Source organism: Lissotriton vulgaris, chromosome 12, assembly GCF_964263255.1.
Source record: "Lissotriton vulgaris chromosome 12, aLisVul1.2, whole genome shotgun sequence".
Taxonomy (NCBI): Eukaryota; Metazoa; Chordata; class Amphibia; order Caudata; family Salamandridae; genus Lissotriton; species Lissotriton vulgaris.
In genome coordinates this window covers 73,366,825-73,392,781 of record NC_141700.1, presented here as the reverse complement: position 1 = coordinate 73,392,781, position 25,957 = coordinate 73,366,825, and the positions used below count along the sequence as shown (strand labels likewise).

The window sequence follows — 25,957 nt, the reverse complement described above, 5'->3', positions numbered from 1 at the left end:
GTAACAGAGCTCGCTCTTTTTTCCCAGCGAACGTCGCAAACTGCAGGTACATGAAGTCGGATTGAGTTTAGAGGGTAATTCGGAGGGTAATTCCAAGGCATTCAAAGTATTAAAGCAGGGTTTTCGAGTTAATTTACGGACCGGACCGGCGGATCTGCAGCAACGGCGGCTACTCAGATGCCATCTTGCCTCCCATATAGTTCAAAAAGTAACTGCTTTATATTCCTGTGGAAAAAAATAGCCACACGTTTTATTGCCTTCTCCTCCCAAAATACCCCACTTAACATTAACCCCTTCACTGCGGCGGCTATTCCTCCGCAGTGCTAAGGGGGCGGGACGGCCACGCGGCGGGGCCGTGCTGGTGACGGAACCGCTCCGTCACCAGCCGCGGTTGAGCTGTGCTCAGGTCCCGCCCGCTCAATAGAACGCGCCACGCAGGCGCGGCGGCAGGGCCATGACGGAACCGCTCCGTCATCAGCACAGCGCCACCGCAGCTGATGACGGAGCGGTTCCGCCATCAGCATTGATAGGGTTAAATCCCAAAATAATAATAAATTGTTTGTATTAATTTGCTATTTCTTTAATTTCTGTAGCTGCATTTTCTGAGGAAAAAATTTAATAAATCAATAAAAACAAACTTCTTTCAAAGTTCTAATTCCCGCTAAACTCTCACTACTAACCCACTAATCCTGTAGGTCCTGAGGAAAAAGTTAATCTATTAGCGTTCTATTCAAGTCCCAATTTGAGTAACAAACACGTGAACTACTCACCAGTTTTTGAGTCCAATTCTATGTTTGTTTCACTGGAATAGAGACTACTCATGGTCACGGCCTGGTAGTGCAGTATCTTGCAGGCTTGGCATGGATTGTCAATTATTCCATCAGCCTGATGCTACCCCTTTCCAATGGGTCTATACTAAACCATGCTAATCCTTCATCGCTATTTGTTGCCCCAGTATTGGAACTTTCATAGATTCCCATGCTTTGTATCATTCCCCGTCGTCGGACTGGAAGTCTCGGTAATAAAAAATACCATAGTAGTAGGTACAAAAGAGAAAGGAAAGGCCTAGGCCTCATTCCCTTTTGTAACATATCAGCCTCTTTTTGTAAAAGAGACCAAACTCTAGGCATCAGCCAATCAGAAGAGCCTCACCCTTAGAACCTTCCTGAAGGAACCTCAGAGCCTCAGATTTTCTACCGCACGTTGTGCTAGGGAGTCTCCATTGAGCTCTGCTCTATTTTCAACTCTTCTAAATCATTTCTACAGTTATTTCTTCAGGATTTTCTTCAGATTTCTTCAGGAAACTCTTTTTTCATCAAGATGTCTGAGGTTGAGAAGAAGAAAGCCCTTTTCAAGCCCTGTTCCACCTGTGGGAAGAAAAGCCTTTTTGTGGAGGACAAACACAAGGATTGCATCTACTGCCTTTAAGGCAGAGGACTGTAAGATTTGCCGCACTCTCTCCACCAAGACCTTGAGAGATCGTGCTGGAAGGCTTCTTACATGGTTGCAGAGGCATAAGGAAAGGAAACATGGAGTTTCCAGTGATGAGGAGGAATCGGCTTCATTTGCTTCCTCAAGAAGGTCAGTGAAAAGGGGTAGAGGTTCCCCTTCTTCCTCTATTGGGCGCCCCTCAAAGGCTTCAAAGAAGACCCCCAGGGAGTCTGATGGCCGGGGTTCAGGAGGTTCCCCCCACCACAGTGGGTCAGGCAAGGCAGAACTGGTTTCGCCTCCTAGGGGTGAGAAGACAGACCCAGCCTTCAAAAAACCCTCATCACATTCTTCAGAGAGAAGTTCCAAGTCCTCTACGACGAAGACTTCGTCGGCGGTAGCTCCGTCGATGACGAAAATGAAGCCCAAGATCCAATTGGTCCCGTCGAAGGGCTCGTCGACGGGAGCGTCGACGACGAAAGCTCCGTCGTCGTCGAAGAGGAGCTCGACGACGGCAGCGTCGACGGGAAGTATGCCGACGATATCGTCAACTAAGACATCGTCGACCGCGGTGACGACGACAGCAGTGACGACGACGACTGTGTCGACGACGGTCATGTCGTCGACGAGTGCATCGACGACAACAATATCTACATCGACGGGCTCGTCGTCGGTGGCGTCGACGACGACATCTGCAATTCCTATCTCGTCGACGAGGATTTCTCCGGCGTCGACGGACCAACCGACGATACTGGCTGCGGAGAGAAGGGTAACGATTTCTTTGACAAGGATCACGCCTGAAATGACATCCCCAAGAAGGGTGACCTCTTTACCTCCCACTATGTTGCTGGACCAAGAGGACTCTGAGGGAGACGGTCAGGATGGTTTTGAATATGCGAATAGCCCATCTCAGCTTCTTATCAAGAGTCAAGAAACAGACTCAGAGGAGGCATATGAACAAGGTGGAGGTGACTATCCTCAAACAGACCACTCTAGGGGCTATGAACCACTAGACATGGTTTCAGTCCCGACGACATTCCTGCATGACCTACACAAGATGCTGCAGGACTACAAGTCGAAAGCTGAGCGACCAGCACCGCGGAGGTCTGCTCCGTCGACACCAGTGAGGAACCAATCTTCAGTAGTCCCTCCGGTGCACTCAATACAGACTCCTCCTCAACCACAGCGGCAAGTGCCTCAGAATACGTCGGAGCCAGCCGATGATCCGGATGGGGATCATGATAATGAAACGGATGTGTCATCCGATGATAATCAAGACTCAGATCAGGAGGGGGATGAATACAATGACTACATCATCCCAGATCAAGCTTCACCTCACCAAGACTTATGAGATTCTACTCCTGCTGACATCAGCAGCTTTCATCAGCTGATGGAGCGTGCAGCTGGAAGATTTAAGTTGGTGTTGCCTACTCAAACCACAGACTGTTTCTTATACGATTTTAAAGAAACTCACCGCAAAACTACAAGGTCCATTCCAATTGTGGAACATCTATGGGAGGAAGGTTTGAAGGCCATGAAAAACCCAGCGACGGTGGTCCCTGTGCTACCGCGCCTAGATAAAAAGTATAAAGCGCCAGAGGATGGACCTGCAGCGCTAACAGGACATCCCAAGCCGGACTCTGTTATCTCACAGGCAGCGCAAAGGAAGTCACGGAACCCTTCTGCTCCCTTGACGGCCCCTCCTGACAAGGATGGGCGACGGCTTGATAACACGGGCAAGCGGTTTTCATCCATTGCTAGCCTTCTGGTTCGCGCCGCCAATGCTTTGGCAATATTGGGACGATATGATCGCCAGTTATGGTGCGATATAGCTCCATATTTGGAACAACTTCCACCAGAGTCAGGGCTGGAAGCCAAGAAAACTTTACAAGAAGGTGAAGCGGTCTCCATGGAGATAATAGACTGTGCCATGGACATTGCCACAACGTGCTTTCGGGCTTTGGCAGGAGCGGCAGTGTTGAGACGCCAAGGATGGCTAAAGGCGACTTGGTTTAGGCCAGAAATCCAAAACAAGGTCCTTGATCTACCTTTTGATGGCGAGGCCCTCTTCGGTAAATTGATCGACGATACTTTTCAAGAGATCAAAAAAGACACGGAAACAGCTAGATCGCTGGGAACCCTCCAGTACCGCAAAACTCCTTTTAGAGGCGCAAGAGACAGATGAGGTGCTTACAGAGGCTCATATCAACAACAGCGCTATTCTTCAAACAGCTCTGCGTACCAGCCTAACCGCCAGTCATACCAACAGAGACAGGGCCAGTCCTCTGGTTACTCACGGCCTTACAACAAAGGCAAGCAGGCTGCCCGTGGACGGGACTCGTCCAAACGCCAATAGCGGCCTCCTGTTCCCTCCTCCAAGAGATCATCAGTTGGAGGCAGGGTGTCAAAATTCCTTCAGAACTGGTCCCAAATTACATCGGACCGTTGGGTGCTCAACATCATCAGACGAGGACATACTTTGGAGTTTATGGAAGTCCCTCCGCCCAGACCCCCGACAGCCATTCCATCAAAACATCTGCGTCTCCTAAGACTCGAGGTACAACAAATGCTCCGCAAAGGGGCGATAGAGCCGGTCCCCTCCATCCAACAGGGCCAAGGTTTCTATTCCAGGTTCTTCCTGGTGAGAAAGACGCTGGAGAAATGGCGCCCCATCCTGGACCTCAGGGAGCTAAATGCCTATCTCATCTCCTTATCCTTCTGGATGGTGTCCCTACAGGACGTTTTGAAGATGGTCAACCCGGGGGATTTCATGGCCACGCTCGATTTGGAGGATGCGTACTTCCATGTCCCGATTCACCCAGCACACAGAAGGTTCCTTCGCTTCACAGTAGCCAAGAGCCATTTTCAGTTCAGAGTTTTGCCGTTCAGCCTTAGCTCTTCCCCAAGAATTTTTACGAAGGTGCTGGCACCTGTAGCAGCATTTCTGCGAAAGAACTGTGAGAAGGTGGCCTGATATGCAGTGCTCACTATTCTAGTGAACACTATGTATCAGTCCAGCAACCCTTATTGATGATTGGTTGTAAGTCAACCTTATAGACCAGCTATCCTAGTAGCGTGGATACGAGCAGTCTAAGGCTAAAGACTCAAGAGGGCGTGTTAAGCCAGCTGTTATACCACACATATACCCTTGAATACCAAGTGAAAGGACACCACACAAGTGTTATGAAAATAAACAGATATTTATTAAGAATCACAACAGCCCTGTACTCTTTATGAGGACAGGGTACTAAGCACAAACCAAAACTCTTACAAAAATACTTAAGTTAGCACAGTATATACAAATGCCCGAGGGGCACGGAAAACCATATACTCAGAAAGTGGAATGCGAAATTACTAGCAGGTAAGTACAGTACTAATAGGCTTTGGAATCGCTAGGACTTGACTATAGAATCGTTAGATTACTTCTAGGAGACCCAGGGGACTCGGGTGCAGTGTGTGCACTCTCACGCGAGATGCGGGACAAAGTCTATGGTAGCTAGAAATTGCAAAGTTAGTGTTCTCGGGCGAACCCGACCTGGTAGGAGGAAAACGAAAGTGGATTCTGACCCTTGGATAGTGAGGCTATGCTGGGGCACCGAAATGCCGAAGTTACCTAGCCCAGGGGCTGCAGCTGCATAGGACTCAAAAGACGTCGGGAATCCTCGTTGCCGGACCAGGAGCCTGGAAGAAAGAAGTTGCTGGCAGGCGACCAGTGAAGAAAGTTCGGTGGATCCAAGCCTGGATCGATGGAAGATGACACCTGAAAGCAGAGGGGACCAAGTTCGAGACTACTAGCCAGTAGTCAGTGGGCACCAGGAGGGCACCGGATGGTAGCCACCTCGACAAGGTGAGTGGGTGACGCTGTGACCGCAGATCTCACGGACCAGGAGGCATTGTCGGCGACCAGGATGGAGGAGCGATCTGTCCCACGATGGATGAAGCTGTCGGCGTCGCTGGACCCAGGATTGGGCAACAAAGCCTTGGCAAATTCAAGCCCACGCGGTGGACCTAAAATGGCGTCTGGAGTGGACCAGGAGGGTCCGGGGTGCCTCTCTTGAAGAAGGAAGCAAGGGCCAGTCTGGAGCAACCAGACCAGCAGCAGTGATGTCGTCGGGCGTCGTGAAGAAGGCAACAAGCCAGCCGGCTAGTAGCCACACAGCGCGGTGAGCACGCAAAAGCAGAAGGGCCCCACGCAGATCGTGGAGATGCTGGAGGGCTGATCTTCGGTGCTGGAGCTGCTCAGGGTTGGGGCTTCTCGGACCCCAAAGCACTCACCAGTGGAAGACTCGGTGGGCTTGTTACAAAGAAGTTGTGCAGTCTTGGCGATCGTCGGTCCCTCGAGGTCTCGTCGCACTCACGGTTCTCAGCTTTGCTGTAGAGGTGAGTAGAGGTCAGAGGTGCCAGGGAAGCCGGGTCTCGTCGAGCTGGGTCGTCGGATTCGTGATGAAGGACTTGCAGCAGACCGCAGTGTTCTTAGGATGGTGCCCGCTTGATGCAGGGTGATTACTCCTTAGCCACAAGGGAGAATCTTGAAGAAGGAAATCTTGAAGTCCTTTCGCAGAAAGTCGTGTCTTGATTCCAAAGATGATCTAATTTGAACAGGGGGCCCGCTCCCATCTTTATACTAAAAAAGGGGGCTGACCCGGTGACTAGGTCCTGCCTATGGGTGGGACTAGGAGGGGGGTGGTTACACCCCTCTGCCATGCCGGACTTTCCCCAGGCCAGGGGCTGGTGTGCCCCTGGAACTGGTTCTGACCGGCCTATGCGTAGTGAGCACCGGGGTGCCACTCAGCAGTCACCTTCCTGAAAAGCCCTGCCTACCCAGGATACACAAAACCATGTCTGGGACGGTGCTAGCACCGCCCCGGACAGGAAACCCTTTGTCCAGGCCTCCCTCGCTGGAAGGACTCCCAGCAGCAGGAGGTCAGACTCGTGTCTGTGGTGGCAGTATCCATTTTGTGGAGCTGAGGCTTAAGTTAACTTTAACCGGGGTTCACAGTTACATACATGTCGTGTCCCTCTAGAAGGGTGGAATGCTAACCCCGTCGCCAGAATTGGCGAGGGGTTAGTATTCCAATTCGTATGACACCTTACTCGACCTGTTTTGATAAAGCAATACCAAAGTTAGCATTTAACCGCGAGGATTATAATGCACTCAAGAGTATATGGTATGCGATATCATGGAACAGCTATTAGGACTTGGTTCCGCAAGCTGCAGACAGGCTCAGCTCATGCCAGAGCACCATCTCACACGATTCCAAGCACTCTGCCTTCAGGATTGTCAAGGCCTGCCATAGGAGTGACTGATAGGAATCTGTGTGTCCATTTTAGGGTTAGGTATAGGTATACTACACCTACAGCAAAGGGTGATTACACGACTTTGCCCCAGCTGTCATGCAGCCAGTTGTGTCAAATTTAGGAGGCCAGCCAGGGGTGGCATAATACATGCTGCAGCCCCTGGCAGCCCTGGGTACACCTATGCCCTGAGTTACAGGGTCTGATGAGGTGGCCCAGTACCAATTGGTAAATGCACCTAGGGTACATGTTGTAATTTAGAAAGAGAACAGCCAGGCTGTGGGTCTGATTGGCAGGCCCACAGCCAGAGAAAGTCGTAAACCAGTGAAACAAAATCAAAAAATCTGGGTGATCATAGGATTGCAGACCCTACTCTCCTACAAGAACCACTTCCAGGTCTTCCCTTACCTGGACGATTGGTTGCTAAAGGCCCCGACCAGAGCATTAGCGCAGGACGCAGTGCAGGCTTGCACCAATCTGTTCCAAAATCTGGGTCTCACCTTGAACACAGATAAATCCACGCTGGTGCCATCACGGACAGCGCGGTTCCTGGGGGCAGTGTTGGATTCGCAGCTCTCAAAGGCGTTTCCTACTCGAGAGAGGATACAAAAACTGCAAAGATTAGCACGAGGCCTTCAAGGACAAAAGTGTCTTTCTGTACGCAGCTTCAAGTCGCTGCTGGGGGTGATGTCATCATGTATTCCCCTGATCCCGCACTGCAGACTGCGGATGCGCCCCCTGCAGGAGCAACTGGACCTCCAGTGGCAGCAAGTGCACGGATCGTTCGACGACAAGGTGGTTGTCACTCGAGAGATGAAAGAGGCAGTGCTTTGGTGGTCGCATCAACAAAATTTATGCCAAGGTCTATCCTTCGCAAGCGTTCCATCACCTCACATACTGACAACGGATGCGTCATTGGAGGGATGGGGAGCAGTGATGCAGGACCTGCAGATCAGCGGCCATTGGTCTCCAAGCGACCAAAAGCTACACATCAACCTGTTGGGGCTGAGAGCGATCAGGCTAGCTCTTCAAGCCTTTCTTCCGCGACTCCAGGGTTCACAAGTGCTAGTCAGGACGGACAACGCCACGGCTATGCATTATGTGAACAAGGAAGGAGGAACGAGGTCACTCCTCTTGTCGCGAGAGGCTCAACAGATTCTGAAATGGACAATTCTTCACGGAATTTCTCTAAAGGCGGAGCACTTACCAGGAGTGCTAAACGAGGGCGCCGACAGGCTGAGCAGGCTCACCTCAGTCAGTCACGAGTGGGAGCTGAAGCAACACGTTCTAGATCTGCTCTTTCAAACATGGGGCACACCAGAGGTGGACCTTTTTGCGACGCCAACCAACAGGAAATGCCGAGCCTACGCCAGCAGGTTCCACCATCAAGGCTCATTGGGCAATGCCCTATCAATAGCCTGGACGGGGAGGTTTCTCTATGCGTTTCCACCGATTCCCCTGATTCCTCGCCTCATCAGGAAAATGAGGACGGAACCATGCAAGCTAATCCTGATAGCCCCGGCATGGCCAAGACAATTTTGGTACACCGAGCTCCATCTGCTATCGCTAGTTCCTCCAATAGGGCTGGAGGATGTTCCGGATCTCCTGACAATGTCCGAAGGACAAGTTTGGCATCCAGACCCAAGATCGTTACACCTGACTGCATGGCTCCTGACCAGCGAGAATACATGAATGTTCCTCTTTCCAAGGAGATCAAAGACATCCTTTCCCAGGCAAGGGCGCCGTCCACAAACAAAACATACAGACTGAAGTGGAAAAGATTCTGTATTTGGTGTAAAACAGAAAAGATTGATCCTTTCACGTCAAAACCTCATCAACTCCTGCCTTACCTACTCTCGCTAGCTAAATCTAATCTGTCCCATTCTACTATCAAGGTTCATTTAGCAGCGATTTCGAGATTCAGAAGATCTGATTCTGGTCCTTCGTTGTGGTCTTCAAGAATTTTCAAACAATTCCTCAAAGGCCTGTTCAGGGTCTATCCGCCAGTGCGATCTCCTCCTCCAACGTGGCATTTAAACTTAGTCCTGGCTCAACTAATGAAGGGACCTTTTGAGCCGATTCACCGCTCAGACCTAAAATACTTGTCATGGAAGTTAGCTTTACTCTTGGCCCTCACATCGGCAAGGCGGGTGGGGGAGATGCAGGCCCTAACTATCCAGGAACCGTTTTTGCAGTTCAAAAAGAACACTACCATCTTGCGGACGAACCCAAGGTTCATTCCCAAAGTTCCTACTGACTTTCACCTAAATGAGCCTGTGATCCTAAAAACATTTTTTCCGAACCCAGTCACTCCAGCGGAAAAGACATTGCACACTCTGGATTTGCAACGATGTCTAAAATTCTACATAGACCGAACCAAAGACTTTAGAAAGTCTTCGCAATTGTTCATTGCCTTCGGCGGTCCAAACAAGGGTCTCCCTCTGTCCAAACAGGGGATCCTAAGATGGATTTCGAGTGCTATTCTGCATTGCCACAAGATAGCAGGAAAACCTCTGGTGGGCAGGATCCGTGCTCACTCAACGAGATCAGTGGCATCTTCTACGGCCCTCTTTGCGGGGGTACATATCAAAGACATTTGCAGGGCTGCTACCTGGAGCAGCGTGCAAACGTTCACTAAGCATTATTGCTTAGTCATTGCAGCAGGATGACTCGGCAGTGGGCCAGGCTGTCCTAAGGAACCTCTTCAAGTGATTGGTGAGCTTTCCTTTCTATCCCACCTTCCATGGGTAACACATTTTGTAATTTTCTTTCTAATGTTATGATGTACTTCTTTACAAAATGTGTTTATGGTGTTTACTGCTTGCTATTCTGATACAAAGCATGGGAATCTATAAAAGTTCCAATACTGGGGCAAGAAAACAAGTTACTTACCTGTAACTTTGGTTCCCCAGTATTGGTAACTTTCATAGATTCCCATGCGCCCACCCACCTCCCCGGGGAAAGCTCAGCCTTCAGCAAGTATGGTGTCTAGCACACTACGGCTACGAAAATCTGAGGCTCTGAGGTTCCTTCAGGAAGGTTCTAAGGGTGAGGCTCTTCTGATTGGCTGATGCCTAGAGTTTGGTCTCTTTTACAAAAAGAGGCTGATATGTTACAAAAGGGAATGAGGCCTAGGCCTTTCCTTTCTCTTTTGTACCTACTACTATGGTATTTGTTATTACCGAGACTCCCAGTCCGACGACGGGGAATGATACAAAGCATGGGAATCTATGAAAGTTACCAATACTGGGGAACCAAAGTTACAGGTAAGTAACTTGTTTTCTTCTTTCTAGACATCACTGGTGTCATTGTCAAAAATCATCACAATCATGAAATTACTTTTTGAAAACCATTTAAAATATCAGAGTATACGCCTTTACCTCTGTTTTGTCAAAACATGGAGTTCTACCCATAACAATGATATTTCTTCTTGCTTTATTAAAAAACGCAAATACAATCTTCATTTTAATACAATCCACTTGGGGGATGGATTTGAGCATAATAATCCAATTTGTTTTGCAGTATGACAGTCGTATGTCACAAGTCCCTTCTCATATTAGTTGATTAATTTTAGCAACAGTTTGAGCAGCAATTTAATCAACAATTGAAAACAAAAAGGTGATGCCATCATTTAAATATGATTGAAAGTTAGAATTCAAAGGAATAAAACAGGCTATACGCCTTCAACAGTTGCTAATAATTTTCTGCCATAATTTGTGTAGGAGACTTGTAAAACTCTAGGTTGGATCCAAAAGGTTCATACACTTAGAAGAAAAAGAGAAAAGGTTACTTACCTACGGTAACTATCTTTATGGTAGATACTCTGTCTGCAGATTTCTCACCTCTAGAGCTACATCAGGCATTAGACTGGATCCAAAAAACTTCAGAGTCTTCACATTGCCAGTAGAGGGTCATGGCGTTACAACAACGCTGGAGGTGGTGTCAGGTGACATCACTGAAGCTTTATAGCACCCATCCTGGCAAAACATCAGTTTCTACCCAGGTTTTCCAAGCGAGCGAATGAACTGACTTCAACAGTGTAGTGCAGCACCAAAGCAAAAACTGGAAAATTATTAACTTTCCCTATAACATATCCATCTAACTAGGAGGCGGGCAGACCTGTGAGGAATCTGCAGGTAGATACAGTATCCACTAGAAAGAGTTACCACAGATAAATAACTCAAAAACAAGTAAAAAACAAATTAAGGTCCCACTTGAGCAAAGCAAATTGGGTTGGAGGATACATATTAGTCAACTTTTTCAGAAAATGCAGAACAATGGGGAATTTGAAAAGGGATAGCTGATCTGGCAGGCAGACTGTAGAGTAACAGGTGCAGTCCTATTAAAAACCACCTGGCACCAGGGGCATTGAAAGCATAAGAAACAATGGTTCCATGCAGCAAGAAAGATGCCTGTACATGTAAATGCCTTGCTCAAAAGGTAACAAGTTCCTGATTTTAATACTGTTCAGAAGCAAAATAAATTGCTGAAGAAAAGAGAAAACGAACACATTCTTTGCAATTATACACATTAATTTACTGCTGCGTCGAAGTGCTTGATACTCTACCAGTGCTTGCTCACAAAGTGATAAAGTGTACTTGTAGTCCGAATAAAAACATCACAATGGAGCCGTAACAGAGTGCAAAGCGACAATGTCAGTGCATAGTAAAATGTATCAAAGATTGACTTGATCCCACAAGTTTCTACAATTTTCAGATATGTCATTAGCGGCTCATCAGGACAGTAGAAAATAGGATGAGCAGCGGGCCATTAATGGGTGCAACTCGTTACAATTTTGAGAAACAAATGTATGCAAAGTCCTCAATACCTAAATGCAATACTGACTGCAAGAGATCCTGTCATTCTGGGAAGACTGAAAAATGGGTAATAATACCCACTACATCAAGGTCAACCTTAGAGGAAAGCTTAATAGCTGGAAAAGCCACAGCCTTGAACTGCATCTGCTAGTGTGGACTGCATTAGTTGGCGATCTGTCAGAGATGATTCCAAGGTTGACCTTAGTACCCCTGTTTGGTGCAGTAGGTATTGGTACATATTTTTTGTCTCCTCCGGTACATGGGATGCCACCATTTGTGCCATATTCCACGATGCATTGGTGTAGCTTGCAGCGAGACAGTTGGCATTGACGGATTTTAGGGCCATGCTCCACTCTGAAAAAGCCTTCTCACCCAGGCCTTCAGGCGCTCTAATTCTCTGTCAGAAGGTGCTGTGGGAAAGGACCCACCTGGTTTACCAGATGAGCAGGAAGTTTGTATAAACAGACTCTCTGTCGAATGGTGGGTTGAGGAGGGCATGTCATCTGGAGCAGGCCGATGGCAGTGTGCCTAAGTCTATTTACTGCCAGGGTAGAACATGTTTCTCCCACACCGGCATGACTGGATCTAGAGTGGCATAATTGAAGGGGAACAGAGGTTTTCCAGTTGGCACAAATAGAGAAACTCTGTGAGGACATTAGTTGTAATGTCCATTGTCTGCTGTTGGATGTCCAACTCCTCAGCAGCCTTTTGCATTACCTTATTTAATGGCAGCCTTTTAGGGGTTGGAGGCCCATTGGGGAAAATCACAGCCAACTCCTGAGAGATGTTTAAACCACTTGAAGTCTTGCCTCTGATCATCGCCACCAGTATCCCCACAAAGGTAAGGATCCAGGAAATCTGAGTAATCCCAAACATATCATGAATTGTGCTCCTGTATTTCTCCTCGACGACAACTCATTGGGCCTCCCTGGGTGATCTGGCTTGTCACAAGATTTTGAGACTGGCACCAGTGGCATTGGTTCTGGCGCTGTAAGTGAAGGTGGATGTGGAGACCCCGCCGTTGGAAGAGAACTGGTCAAGTAAAACGAAGAGTCGGGTTGAAGAAGTGTGGAGTGTGCTTAGTTTCAGATGGGACGGTACTAAATGGCGTCTGAGCTACAGGCAAGTATGTCTGGCTGCCGTGTGGAGCCAAGGAGCCTGCATTGACTCCAGATAGAATTGATGCTTAGGCAAAAATGAAATACATAGCATTTAAAAACACTACTAGATTGGAGCCTGGAGTTGGAGACTCTGGTTTTGAAGGCGCGGAGAGGTCCGGAAAGAGTAGTTGGGGCCTTAAGGTGGATTAAGGTCACTTGAGCGCCAGATCCAGTTAAGTCGCTAGAGGAGAGCTACTAGGAGGAGGAATTGTCTCAGTGTTAAACACAGCTCAGAGGATGAAGGTCCTGTGGGAATGGAGTGGCAACAAGTTGACTTGCCTTTGGTGTATTTTGTGCTTTTTCCTCCCACCCACCGCCCCCACCCACCAAGAAGTGTGAGATCAAGGTAACCTTAAGAGGTCTTGAATGTTGCCAACTTACTCGTTCGTCTTTGGCCATAAAGAGCTTTGCTTATCATTCTTTTACTGCTTTCGAGTGCATACTGCAGCAGGAATGTGGTCCAAACTGAGACACCAGAGACAGAGCGAATGGGGGTCTGAAATGGCCTCAGTAACTCCCCATTCTCTACAGAGTTTAAACCCTGATTTCTTAGAAGGAGAAATAGTACTGCACAGTTCATTTGTTTTTTGTGAGGAAACTCTCAGAGCATGGCTCCAGATCCGAATCAAGGGAACGGAAAAAAGGGAACTGTTGTTGCGCTGGGGTGGGCACTATATAGTGATGTCACCTAATGCCACTTCCTGTGTGGTTACGAAGCCAGTCCCCATATCTGCAACATGAGACTTCAAAGTTTTCTGTATCCTGTCTGACGACTGGGGTAGTTCTTCAGGTGAGTAATCTGCAGATAGAAGTATCCATCAGAAGAAATATTTGACATCTTGTCCTTATGCCAAGAATACCCACCATGGTGACTCTTCATTAAAGGCTGGTAACCTACTTTAAAATGTATTTTTCATCATCTGGTCATCCGCCCATCCCAAAACTGAGAATTTCTATTTTATGTTACCGCTTTCACTTATTAGTGCATATTATTTTACAGTGACTGTCAATTCCCGTTTTTTTCGCGCTCGTCCGCCTAGTGCAATTAATAGTATATATTTCCTCTGTTAAATCTTTCTTTACGCTTGTGCTTTCTTAATGGAAAATGTTATGCAGGACTTTTTATGTACTTTTGTTAACTGCATAGAAGGACTTGCGCTGTCATTTTCACCCGTTAGCTGGACCCCTTATCACTTACTCCTAAACTAGTTATCAACTAATTGAAAATAAGTTCTGTTGACTTCTGATTATATTAATAATGCTCTTCATGTTTTATAAGGTTGACCTATGTATACGTAATATATAGTCGGTCATAAAGTACCACTAAGTGACTGGTCTCTAGTGCTTGCGACCAATGTAGTTGTTAAGTTATGGACTTGATATGCCTTGCTTGTTTAATTTCAGACTTCTGACCTCGATTTCTGGCTCACCAGTACTCCACTACCGAATCAGTCGCAGGTCAGTAAGAAAAATGTTAGTCGGCTTTCTGCTTTGCTAAACAAGCATCATTCACGGAGGAGGAATTGAGTGAGGGTGGAATTCATGGGGAGGGAGGGTTGGTGGGGAGTGAGGGATGGGTGGACAGGTCCTCCAACTGCCTTTCATGGATAGTAGCAGTAGCAGTTTGTTCGTTATCAGAACACGTCGTCCGACAGTGTAGCCTCCTATTAGTTTAGTGTTGAGCGTGATTTTTCAACCCCTTGATTCAATAACATGTTATCTGATTCTAATAACAGGGTGGCAAGTCAGCCTGGTAGATTGATATTATTTAACATTGTGACCTTGATGCAGTGTATACATTTTTTGAGTGATATGATTGTAATGTTGTTGAAAATTAATTTATTTGAAGTCAGAGATGTTCAACATTGTTGTCTTAGTGGCTCAGTGCTAAGTGTAAAGAATGGTAGACCAGAGTTCCAATAGCAGTGCAGTGTTCAACTCTGTCCTTGTAATGGTTTGCTGGACTAAATAATATTTGTTGTGGCCAGGTCTACCTTGTATATCTAACTCGAGTACACCTGCGTAGATATTACTCAACAGGTGCATGCCTGTTGACTTTTCCCATTTAGTAATAAGATTTCTTCAACTTATTGTCTTTATACTGACAGAAAATGTGCTTGAAAATAGGAGCGTTACACCTCCCAAAACCTGCATTTAGAATCATCTGAATGCATTTATCATACTTTATGAATGACTTTCTCGTGTATCTTCCTTCCGTTGCATCTCCCCAAAGTTTTCAAATAGCTGAAAACCACCTATCCCTCCCCACCATTGATAGACATTGGCGGGGATTCAGAAATGTCCTCATGTCTTACCATCTCTTTGCATTTTGAATTTCAAATGAGCAAGGATTTCCTTTTGAAATGCATTGTCTGGTTTGTAGAAGTATATACAGAGCTGCTCCTCAGTTTCAACTATGATGCTGGAGCAACAGCTTTTATGTCGGCCTTGACCAGTTGAAACAACCTCCTTGGTAGTTCTTCACAAGTGAGTGGATACTTTCTGGTTCCATACTCCTAAACTCAGGAATTACTAAGCAACCTAAAAGGAAGCTGCACATAATCATTTTCTTTGGCATTGATGCCTCCTAACTAACATAGCAGCACTGATGCAGCCTCAGAGGGCACATTTGAGAAATTGCAGTATTTGGTGAAGCAAAAAAAAAAAAGATCTTGGTACATGATCTACATGATGTGTTTTTTATATCCCCACCATATTCCTGGTGAAAGTTATGTCTAATGGATACGCACTTTTGTGGATTCCTTATAAGAAATTTAAGCCCAAGGCCTCCGACTGAACACACACAAAGTTCCTGGTGTTAGGTGACACTTTAGGCCTCGCACCTGGATAGGGACAGCTTAACCTGAAATTATGTTGCTGTTCCATAGAAACACCAGTTCTCCAGTATTAGGGGTGTCTTTCATAGATTCACATGCCTGAATCATTCCCTGTCGTCGGAGTGGGAGTCCCACGGTACATAAAAAAGCAATAATATGCCATAAATATGTAGTAAATTCCAATAAAAAACAAACCAGGTAGTAAAGTAGCCAAAGCTACAGTAGGAAAAACTTCCACATCTATGACTATCCTAGTCATTTTGTATAGTCCAAACTACAGCCAATCAGGCGCCAGCACCCACCAGAATGTTCTCCCCAGAGGCTCAGGCTCTCAGAGTTTCTATCGCACGTCGTGTGAAGGGAGTCTCCCTGAGCTCTGCTCAGGTTTTTCAACTCCATCTTCCTTTTGGCTCTTTTCTTCAAGAATGTCTTCAAAGAAGTCTCTGTTTAGAGCCTGGGACTCTTGTGGTAAGCTCCAGCTTTTTAAAGAGAACCCCCACAAAAAAATGTATTTATTGTCTCTATCCAGATCACCAAGTCAAGGACTGTAAGATCTGCAGAACCTTTCCTCAAACGACTCTCGGAGACAGAGAGGGTCGGTTGCTTTTGTTGCTACAAAAGCTTAAGGATTCTGATAATCCGGTGTCTGAGGTTGGCAGTATTGCCTCTGGTTCCACTTCAGCGTCTAGAAAGAGGCCTGCGTCTGAGGTATTGCCATCTCCTGGGGCTAAGGTTGCTAAAAAACATCAACCTTCTAAGGGTTCTGACAAGCCTTCCACGTCTACTTTTTTTCGATTCCTCCCTAACCGTAAGCCAAGAGCTGTTTAGTATTTAATTGTTTTTTCTATTTCTGACTGCTATTGAATATGCTTCGGCATATCTCCATTCACCAAAGTCCTTAGGCTTTGAGCCATTTTCTTTGCATCTCAGACAAATGTGTGTCAAACATCCTCAGGCCAACCGCTTTTGGTGACTAGTGAGTAACAGAACACTTAGTTATGTGACTTGTGGTTTCCTAGAAGCAGTAAATGTGCACTAAAAGACAGCTTTTGAGCAGGAGGCCCAATTAATGACAATTCTATAACCCCTTCTGCTTCGACACTTCTTCTCTCGTTTTCCAGTGTCTGACGATAATACAAAAGATATAGGGGATAAAGAACTCCCTGCCATACATTATAAGGATATTGCAAGTTACTGGGTTGTTCCATAACCATGTAGAGGAAAGAGGCAGTAGGTCTATCTACTGCAAAATTACTTTTAATACAGTGATCTAAAACAGCAGAGACCCTGGTAATGCCACACTATTAGGAAAGGCCGCTTTAAGAATTCTTTCAACTTGTAATTGGTCATTAAAGTTATTCAGTGACCGTCTACACCTTCTTGTAGTAGTATATGCTGTATATAGCAAGGGAGGATTTTTGCCCAATACACATAGCATCATCTTAGTTATACCTGTTTTATGTACTCGTTGTGGTTTTTCTGACCTCTGCACACCAGAAGTGCAACTGTTTTTCCGTACAGGAAATAGCTAAATTTTTCCACTATTCTTTCTTCCACATTCCCCTCCATTAGTCTTTCACAGGCTGTAACCTCACACTCATGCAGGTGGCCCGCAGTTTTTTTCAAGTGTTAGTAGATAAAATATACTGGGAATGCCTGAGTTTTAGCATATTTAGTCCTAATGTTGATGTGGGTTCTGTGGTGTCTGGTGTGTGTACTCGTACTCTCCTCTCTTTTCTTGTAAATTGACATTTAAATGCACTGAGTCCTTTGTGTTGTTTCACCAGAGTCAGAACAATATAAACACAATCCTGGAAGAGCCTCCTGATCCCAAGAAGGAACCTGACAGGGATGAATATGATAACGCAGAAGATGGGGAAAAGGTCAGTGAGCCACTGCCAGCAACAGAGCTTTTCATTGTCGAAGTGGACTTGCACTGTTTTTCTGATCATAATCGTAGTTGGGAATTTACTCTACCACAGCCCCTTACTAATGGGCCTTTGTTCTCAAGAAACTCAGACAAGGTAGTGCAGCTGTGGTTTGATGAGCGTTCACCGCAATGGAGAAAAGTCTGAGCAAGATTGTATCTATACTGTGGTGTGGTCAGAGTATTGGCAGCAGTAGGTGGAGATGTTATAGAGATGCTGCAGCAAGACATGATGATCATAGAAGCTAATTTAGAATATCAAGTTCTGAGAGTCATCTTTTTTTTTTTTTTTTTAAACCTTTATTATATCATTCACAAAAATACAGGAGTAGATCTACAACCACAGGGGCCAGACACTGCCGTTAGGAGATACGTATAAGAAGTTCAATAACACAGCTCTGCAGCGGCAACCCTGAGGTCCGGCAGCGGTACAGATATTTGTTGCATTGAACACAGTGCAGATCGCATGTTATTCATAAGGTTTTCATTTTGCATTTAACCCCCCCCCCCCCCGCCAGAGACAAGATAAAGAAGATACAGGATATCCGGAGCCACACATTCGAAGATATAATAAAGGTGGGTAGGTGTAAGAAGGTAATCGCGGACCAACTTAAAGGGACAGTAAAGATGCAAGCGCTAGCTAGCTCAAGGAGGATAAAGAACCGAACAACAAATCTCTCATCGTAGCCGCCCACCCTCAGACCCCGCCCACTTGTATACTCCAGGATGAAACAGAAAGTACTGCTACCGGACACTGCAAGAAGAAAAGGGCCATAGAACAAAACAAAGGCAAAATAACAAACCCCCGCACACCCTCCACCCTGCACCCCTGCAATGGCTACGGCCTACCCCACTAGCAGCGTGCCTGTCGCCCATAGGAATACCCTGAAAAGAGAGAAAAGAAAGAAAAAGGGGCCATAGAACAAAACAAAGGCAAAATAACAACCCCCCACCCCCCCACCCCCCCTCCCCCCCAAACCCTGCACCCCTGCAATGGCTACGGCCCAACCCACTAGCAGCGTGCCTGTCGCCCAGAAGATCCCTAAAAGAGAAGAAAAGCGGAGGAGGAGAGATAAAAACACACTCCCGGACTCCTTTACCCTCCACCAGATGAAACCACCCTAAAACACGGTCAAAATAGAATGCAGCGAAATATAAAATCAGCCCGGGGAAGCAAGATACACACCACCCAAGTCTTGTACATTACAGGTCACAATCCCAGCAGCCAGGTAAAATATGCCAAACCCAAAAAAGACACAAGTTAACCCTGGCCGGTACGATTATTAACCAGAGCACTTATAATCCAGACCACAACAACAGTGAAAGCAGCAGAACGTCCATAAAAGTTCAAGTCAGTATGAGCGAGTCGAAAAAAGGATAAAAGTGCATGGTATCCACAAAGCAAGTGAGGAAAAGCGTGGAAGGATAATGAAGCTCTCCGATAACCACTGGTGATCTTGTTGAGGCACTCAAGGTTGTCCATGTCGATGTTCAGCGGGTTATGGCTCAAGCAGGGGAAGCTAATAATGTTCACGGGTGCGCGCGAACCATCCTGTAGGGATCAGCAGCGCACACGGAATCCGGCTTCCGCACAGGGTCCTCGAAGTTGAGCCCACAATGGTCCATGGGTAATACAGCTGGCTGAAATAATGCCGAAAAGTCGCCGTCCGGTCTCCGGCAGATATTGTCCATTGTTACAGACAGTGTCTGGTATTGGACGATGATCTGTGAGTGGAGCGCCCCAATGGCCGCCATTACAGCATGCAACAATGGTGTGCCTTCTGTCCCCTCCATCTCCTCTCACGAAGCGACAGAGCAGGATATGAACCTCGGAGATTGACTACTCCGGGGTAGCAGGCACGACCGGAGCAGACAACAACAATGGGCGCCCTCACCTCACGATTTCTACACCTTCACCGCTAGTCAAGGCTCCGGACCGTCACCTCCGGGAGGCTTACGGTGTCTCCAGGCGCCGGATACAGGACCGCAGCAACTGAAGAGCCACGCTGCGGCGTCTGCGGTGTAGACAGGATATTAAATCGCCATTGAAAACGAGTAAAGTGTGTCTCCGTTCGAGAGACCGGACGAATCCCAAAGTCCACAGCCGATGTTGTTCAACTCCAGCCCGGGTGGGTTGGAAATCGAGGCCCCGGCTTCCACGCTGAGTTAGGCCGAGAATGAAACACAGCGTATCTTCGTCACCCGATATGTTAAACAGTTCGGGATTGCACCTTCAGAGTCAGTAACCGCTCGCGTACACGGTAGTCAGGTGTAAAAGCAGGATAAATTGCAGGATATACGAGCTGCTGGCGGAGGTCGGTGGAGCCGGGAGCTTATGCGGCCATCTTGATTTCCTGCGTAGCTCCTCCCCCCTGAGAGTCATCTTTGACTTTTTGACCACAGATTTGTTGTGTTACTCTTAATGGTCTGTACCAGATTGATAATATCCATACAATCCATCCTGTGCTTGCTTTTCATGCTACAGCTTTTTTTTTCTCTCCAAACGTTCACGACTTATCCACTCTTATTTGCTTTGCTGTACTTACTAGCTTGTCTGCTAGTGTCCAGTCAAACCCCCATTCAGCTGCCTCCTCTTTGAACTTCCTGAGTCAGCAGTCTTTTTATCACCATCTCATGTGCTGACTCCACTTTTCATCGAACTACAATTGTTGGTTCTTGTTATTGTGTTCAGCCTAATACAGGGATCTGCTCATGCCCATTGCTCTTCTCTTGACTTATTATACACCCGCTCCTGTTATCTGCATTCAGCCTTTCACGTTTGTAGTAGTGTTTCTTCCCTTCCCTCAGGTAAATCTCTCTGGATGATCCTAAATATTGATATTATAACCCTGCTACTCAAGGTACTTTTCTGGATCTCCCAGCATTTTCTCAGAAATGCTAATTTTCAAATAGTTGCTATCCTTTGTCATTTCTTTTGAATAGCACTGTGTGCTATCGGTTCACAGTCCTTTGCTGTTGTTGATGAGTACCAAATTGTAATTAATTTGTACCACTTAGCAGGCTGCTTTGGATGAACACAATCTATTGCTGCTGAAGCGGTAGCCAGGGATAAATGGTAGGGCAAGGGTTTTTTTTGTCTTTTCTCCCTTCCTTGCTTTTGAGATCTCGTTTGATCCTAGTCCTGGGCGTTGGCTAATTCAAATGGTGGACCCACATCAGAAAATAAAATAATAAAGTATACCTCATATTGCTTCTTTGTAATAGGTTTCTAAATCTTGTTTTCAAACAGAAGGAACCTCTGCACTTGATGGTGAAGCTCAAGAGGTTTCAGGAGGAACCCTTTTGCATCTATGTTTGTGGTAACTGTGCCTTTTCTCCAAACCATTATCTCTCCATCGGTTGATTTGGAGAAGTGTTTCTTCCCATCTAATATTTGCCTAAGGTACTTAACATCAAAATAGGGGCAGAAGAAACACAGCTAAGCCTGCCAATATTGTAAGCGCTTAGAGATCCCCCAATGCAACCCCAAGGAGCAAAATCACTGAGTGAGAGCTGAGGAAGCATTATGGAGAATTAGTACACAGGTTCAGCCACACATGCAGCAAACTCTTTCTACCAACTGGGAAACCTAACATGTCAACTCATGTTTTTGGTTTAGCTACAGCATAAACGTGGTCAGCTTGTTGAAAGTAGTTTATTGGAATTCCTTTGCTGAAGGGCTAAAGTGGGTATGTGTATGCGTGTGTGTAGTGGGTTGGGTGGTCATCCAGCTACTTGTCCACTATGCTGACTGACAGGGTTTCACAGATTTTCTTGGCCTCTCTCCTAATACTTCTTTGTGAGGATACCTTATTTTCCTTCTTATTCAAAAGGCTAACACTGAAGCTTTTACCACTTATCTATAAAGTTAGGTTCCACCTTGCATAATTATTACATTTGTCTCTTAACAGTGATGCAGTGGGAGTGTCAGAAGCATTGGTCAGCCACGTGGCGTCCTCTGCCACTTGGGAGGACATCTCATATGCTAATAAAAGTGGTGCTGATGAACGAGGCGGCCTTTTTGCCATAAGTTGTGACTGCTTTCACATTGAGAAATCCATCCCACTCCCAACGTTCTTTGCTCTGCCTTAGCCCTACAAAAGGTATTAAGCTTTTAAATCGATTTCACGTGGACCGTGCAGTGGCCAATTAGTTATTTGTGGAGTTCTCTGGGGTAAAATAAGGCAAGGCAATGCAGAACAGGATTTTGTCAATGCGTAGTAGAACTTGATACAGAGGACCATCCATCTTGGGAAACAAGCAACCTCCAGAGGGAAAGAAAGCCCTTTGCACCAGGGCCAAGGCTGCTACCATTGCACTGGCACACAGAGTGCATGTCTTTGACATCTGTGAGACTGTGACGTGGGCATAGGTTCCACAAGTTATCCAGTATTGGGGTATCTTTCATAGATTCACATGCCTGAATCATTCCCCGTCGTCGAGGCGGGAGTCCCACAGTAAAAATATATGCAGTGCCTGAAAACTTTCTTGTAGTAGGCTGGAAAGCCTGAAGGCCTAGCTAGGCCCAAAACTTAGCAGCCTATCTACCTCATTATGTAAAAAGACCTGAAATAGTAGCCTCAGCCAAGCAGCTGTCCTCACCCTCTAGGACCTTCCCAGCCCAGGCAGTTCTCCTCAGATTTTCACGGCACTTCGTGTGTAAGGGAGTCTCCCTGAGTGCCTACTCAGCTTTTTGTCTTTTTCTCTTCAAAATGTCTGAAAAGAAGGCTCTTTTCAAGGCTTGTGGAACCTGCTTTAAGAAGAGGGTCCATGTGGACGACCAGCACTCTGACTGCATTTATTGTCTGTACCCCTCACATGTTGTGAAGGATTATAGAATTTGCCGTACCTTCCCTTCAAAAACCATCAGGGATAGAGAGGCAAGGGTTCTTTTGTGGTTAAAATCATCTTCCTGAGATGAGGACAAGGCCTCTACCTCCAGCAAGAGAGCCAGACCCAGAGAAAGCTCTTCTCCTGAGAGGAAGAAAAAACTAAAATCCTCTCAAAGAGTCTCAGAACCCTCAAAGAGTGCATCACTTCCTTCAGGACCGTCCACTGTGAGTACTACTACTTCTACCTCTTCAATTTCTTCTGTTACGACCGCCACTTCGGCTATTACTTCTCCTGTGGTGTCACCTAAAATTCAGACTTCGAAATAATCGTCCACTGTCCCGTCGTCGACGGCCCCATCAACGACTAAGACTCCGACGAAATCTACAGGCCCGTCGACGGCAGTTCCATCGACGAAGTCATCAACGACTTTGTCGACGAAGGTTTCGTCGACGAAGACACCATCGACGGCCTCGTCGGCAAAGGACTCGTCGACGAAGACACCAACGACGGCCTCGTCGACGAAGGATTTGTCGATGAAGACACCATCGTCGACGGTCTCGTCGACGGCAACATCCATACCGTCGACGGCAGCTCCGTCTACGGAAATGTCATATATGAGAGCTTTGTCATCAGCTCATCTTATGCACAACACACCTCCAAAGAGGATGCAATATACTCATTTTCAAATGAAAACTTATCAGAGAGACTACTCTCACATTTCTCCACTTGTTCCATCACATCTTTTGTAGACCTATATGGATGTAGAATCGGATAACGGCGAAGAGGATGAGGGACCTTTTGGGGTCGCCCGTCACCCTTCACAATTGAACACCAAATATCAGGAGAATGATGAGGACTATGACCAGGAGCATTATGGGTATACAATGTTTACAACGCGCGTGTTACAACGAAGTACCATTACCACGCAGTTATAACAACAAAAGTTGTTACAACGAATTGCGCTGGGTGGCGCTCAAGGATAATAAATCATTTAATTTACTATCCCAACACCTTCCATACTATCCACAGGGACTGGTGTCGGAATAGTAAATTATATTTTTTAAATTTGCGCCCCCCCCCCCCAACGCAAGTCGTTGTAACGACTTGCGTTGTTACAACCGCGTTGTAATGGTACGCGTTGTAACAGTGTGCGTGGTAGTGACATACATTCGCATTATGCGAATGAAGACTTATCAATGCCATACCATTCGCCTCAGACCAGACCCTCTCGTTCAGAGGACACAAGTCATCTCCCACCTAATTTGATCCAGGATTTACAAGCTATGCTGGCAGACTATCGCCAGAGATTTCCTCCAGCTCCAGTTACACCTGCTGTTCAGGTTGACATACCAAGGCCTCCTTCACCGCAAGCTTCATTGTCACCAAGGCAAGACGCCTGACCCTGCACCCCAAGCTGACGCTGATACCTCTTCTCAGGAGGATAATGAGAGCAGGGAAGAGGGCGAGTTGCCGGATCATACGCCTAGGGATCCGTGGGATGATTACATCATTCCCATGCCTTCACCACCTGTTCCACGCCCGTCAGATTCTCCGCCTGAGGATATTGGCGGATTTCACAATCTTATGCACCGTGCTGCTAGTAGATGTGAATTGTCTGTCACAGTTGAGCAGTCGGACTGTTTTTTGCATGACTTTAAAGAAGGGTATCGCAGAGTCACCAGAGCTATACCTAATATTGATTACATATGGAAGGAGGGCCGCAACACCACGAAAACGCCTGCTTCCATTCCGGCAGTCCTTCCAAGAATTGACAAAAAGTATCGAGCTCCTCCTGATACTCCATCTGCCTTAATTGGACACCCTCGACCGGACTCGGTCATATCTCAGGCGGCACAACAGAGGTCCAAGAACCCTGCCACTCCTATTTCGACACCTCCTGACAAGGAGGGCAGAAGACTGGATGCAATTGGGAAAAAGTTCTTTGCTAATGGAGCGGCCTCCATTAAGGCAGCTAATTCACTAGCAATTCTGCCCCGTTATGATAGACAGATGTGGTCAGATCTGTCTGAGTTCCTTGATCTGATCCCTGAGGATAGTCAGCAGGAGGTACGCAGAATCGTACTTGAGGGTGAAAGGGCGGCATCGGAAATCATTGATTGTGCCCTTGATATTTCCAATACCAACTTTAGGCAATTGGCGGGAGCAGCAGTCCTTCGCCGTCAAGGTTGGCTTAAGGCTACCACCTTCAGACCTGAGGTCCAAATGAAGATCTTGGACATGGCGTACGATGGGGATTCCGCCTGGATTCCATCCTAAACGGTCGCTCCCCCACGCTCCCTTGCTCAATTGATTTGCAGCACCTACACCGCAGCTGAAGCCCCTTGCACCCGCGACCTACAGACTGCGCCTGGTATTGTAGCGCCAAACAGATAAACCGCGCTTTGAAGATATTGCTCGTGTAGCGTTTTGGATACTTTTGTATCATTCATTTTATCGCGCGTTGTGCTTGTAGCGCTGTGATTACAACAGCGAGTATTGTAGCTGCATTGGATACTTTGTATCATTCATTTTATCGCGCTTTGTGCTTGTAGCGCTGTGATTACAACAGCGGGTATTGTAGCTGCATTGGATACTTTGTTTCAATCATTTACATCGCGCTTTGTGCTTTGCTTGGTGAATAGCGCTTTTAGTGGAGAATTAGTCTGCTGTACCTAGGAGCCTTAGACTGCTTGCTGGCATGCATTGTGCTGTGCCCTCGCTGTTTTCACTTTCGTTTCTGCCCTCCATTTTGTTGTTGTGATATCCCCTGACCCGCCTCCACGATCCCGCCTCCCAGCTGACCCTCCCACGCTCCGCCCCCTCCACCATCCATTTATGGCCAATGTCCCCACGCGCAGCGTCCACGCGCTACGGCCACGCCGAAGGTGCGCCAAAGGTAAGCCCGTCTACGCCCGTCCGCGCCTGGACCGCGCCCAGCGCCAGAGCCCTTGGTCCTCGTAATGCCCACCCTTCCCGCATTACTTACGATGCCACCACCCTCCTAGCCCTTAACCCTGGCCGCTCCCCCATCTGCATCCAAGCCGCTCCCGGACACACCCACGGTCCCTTTTCCTGCTACTCCTGCAAGTTCGACGGCACCAAGAACAACTCCTCATCTACGAACACACATCAGATATCCGGTCCCAACCACCTACAATGCATCCTGCTCAACACCCGCTCGGTCCACAGACACGCCATTGACCTCTGGAATCTACTCGACACCACCTCTCCGGACGTCGCCTTCCTAACAGAAACATGGATGAATGCCTCTTCAGCCCCAGACATCACCATTGCCATCCCGGAAGGCTATAAGATCATTCGCAAGGACCGTACCGGTCACACAGGAGGAGGCATCGCTATCGTCCATAAGAAATCCATCCGCATCTCAACTAGCTCAGACGTCAATCTCGCCAACTCTGAGCACCTTCACTTCCAGATCCACATCGACCCCAAGACCACACTCAGAGGCACCCTCCTTTACAGGCCACCAGGACCCCGCGCACAATTTAGTGAAGACATCACGGACTTCATCACTCCACACGCGCTCCCCTCCGAGGACTATATCCTTTTGGGAGACCTCAACTTTCACCTTGAAAAGAACAACGACCGCAACACCACCACCCTTTTGGACAACCTCGCCAACCTTGGACTTAAACAACT

At 47.1% G+C, this 25,957-nt stretch overlaps 1 protein-coding gene across 2 annotated transcripts in view; it reads left to right on the top strand.

The window, feature by feature from the left end:
* The window catches only part of AP3D1 (adaptor related protein complex 3 subunit delta 1), a 400,132-nt gene that overhangs the window by 260,326 nt on the left and 113,849 nt on the right, over positions 1–25,957 (top strand). For both annotated transcript variants that reach the window (XM_086947180.1, XM_086947179.1), the window contains exons 24-25: positions 14,105–14,158; positions 17,325–17,420. In XM_086947180.1, coding sequence (XP_086803306.1) covers positions 14,105–14,158; positions 17,325–17,420 — 150 coding nt within the window. The remainder of the gene's footprint in view (positions 1–14,104; positions 14,159–17,324; positions 17,421–25,957) is intronic.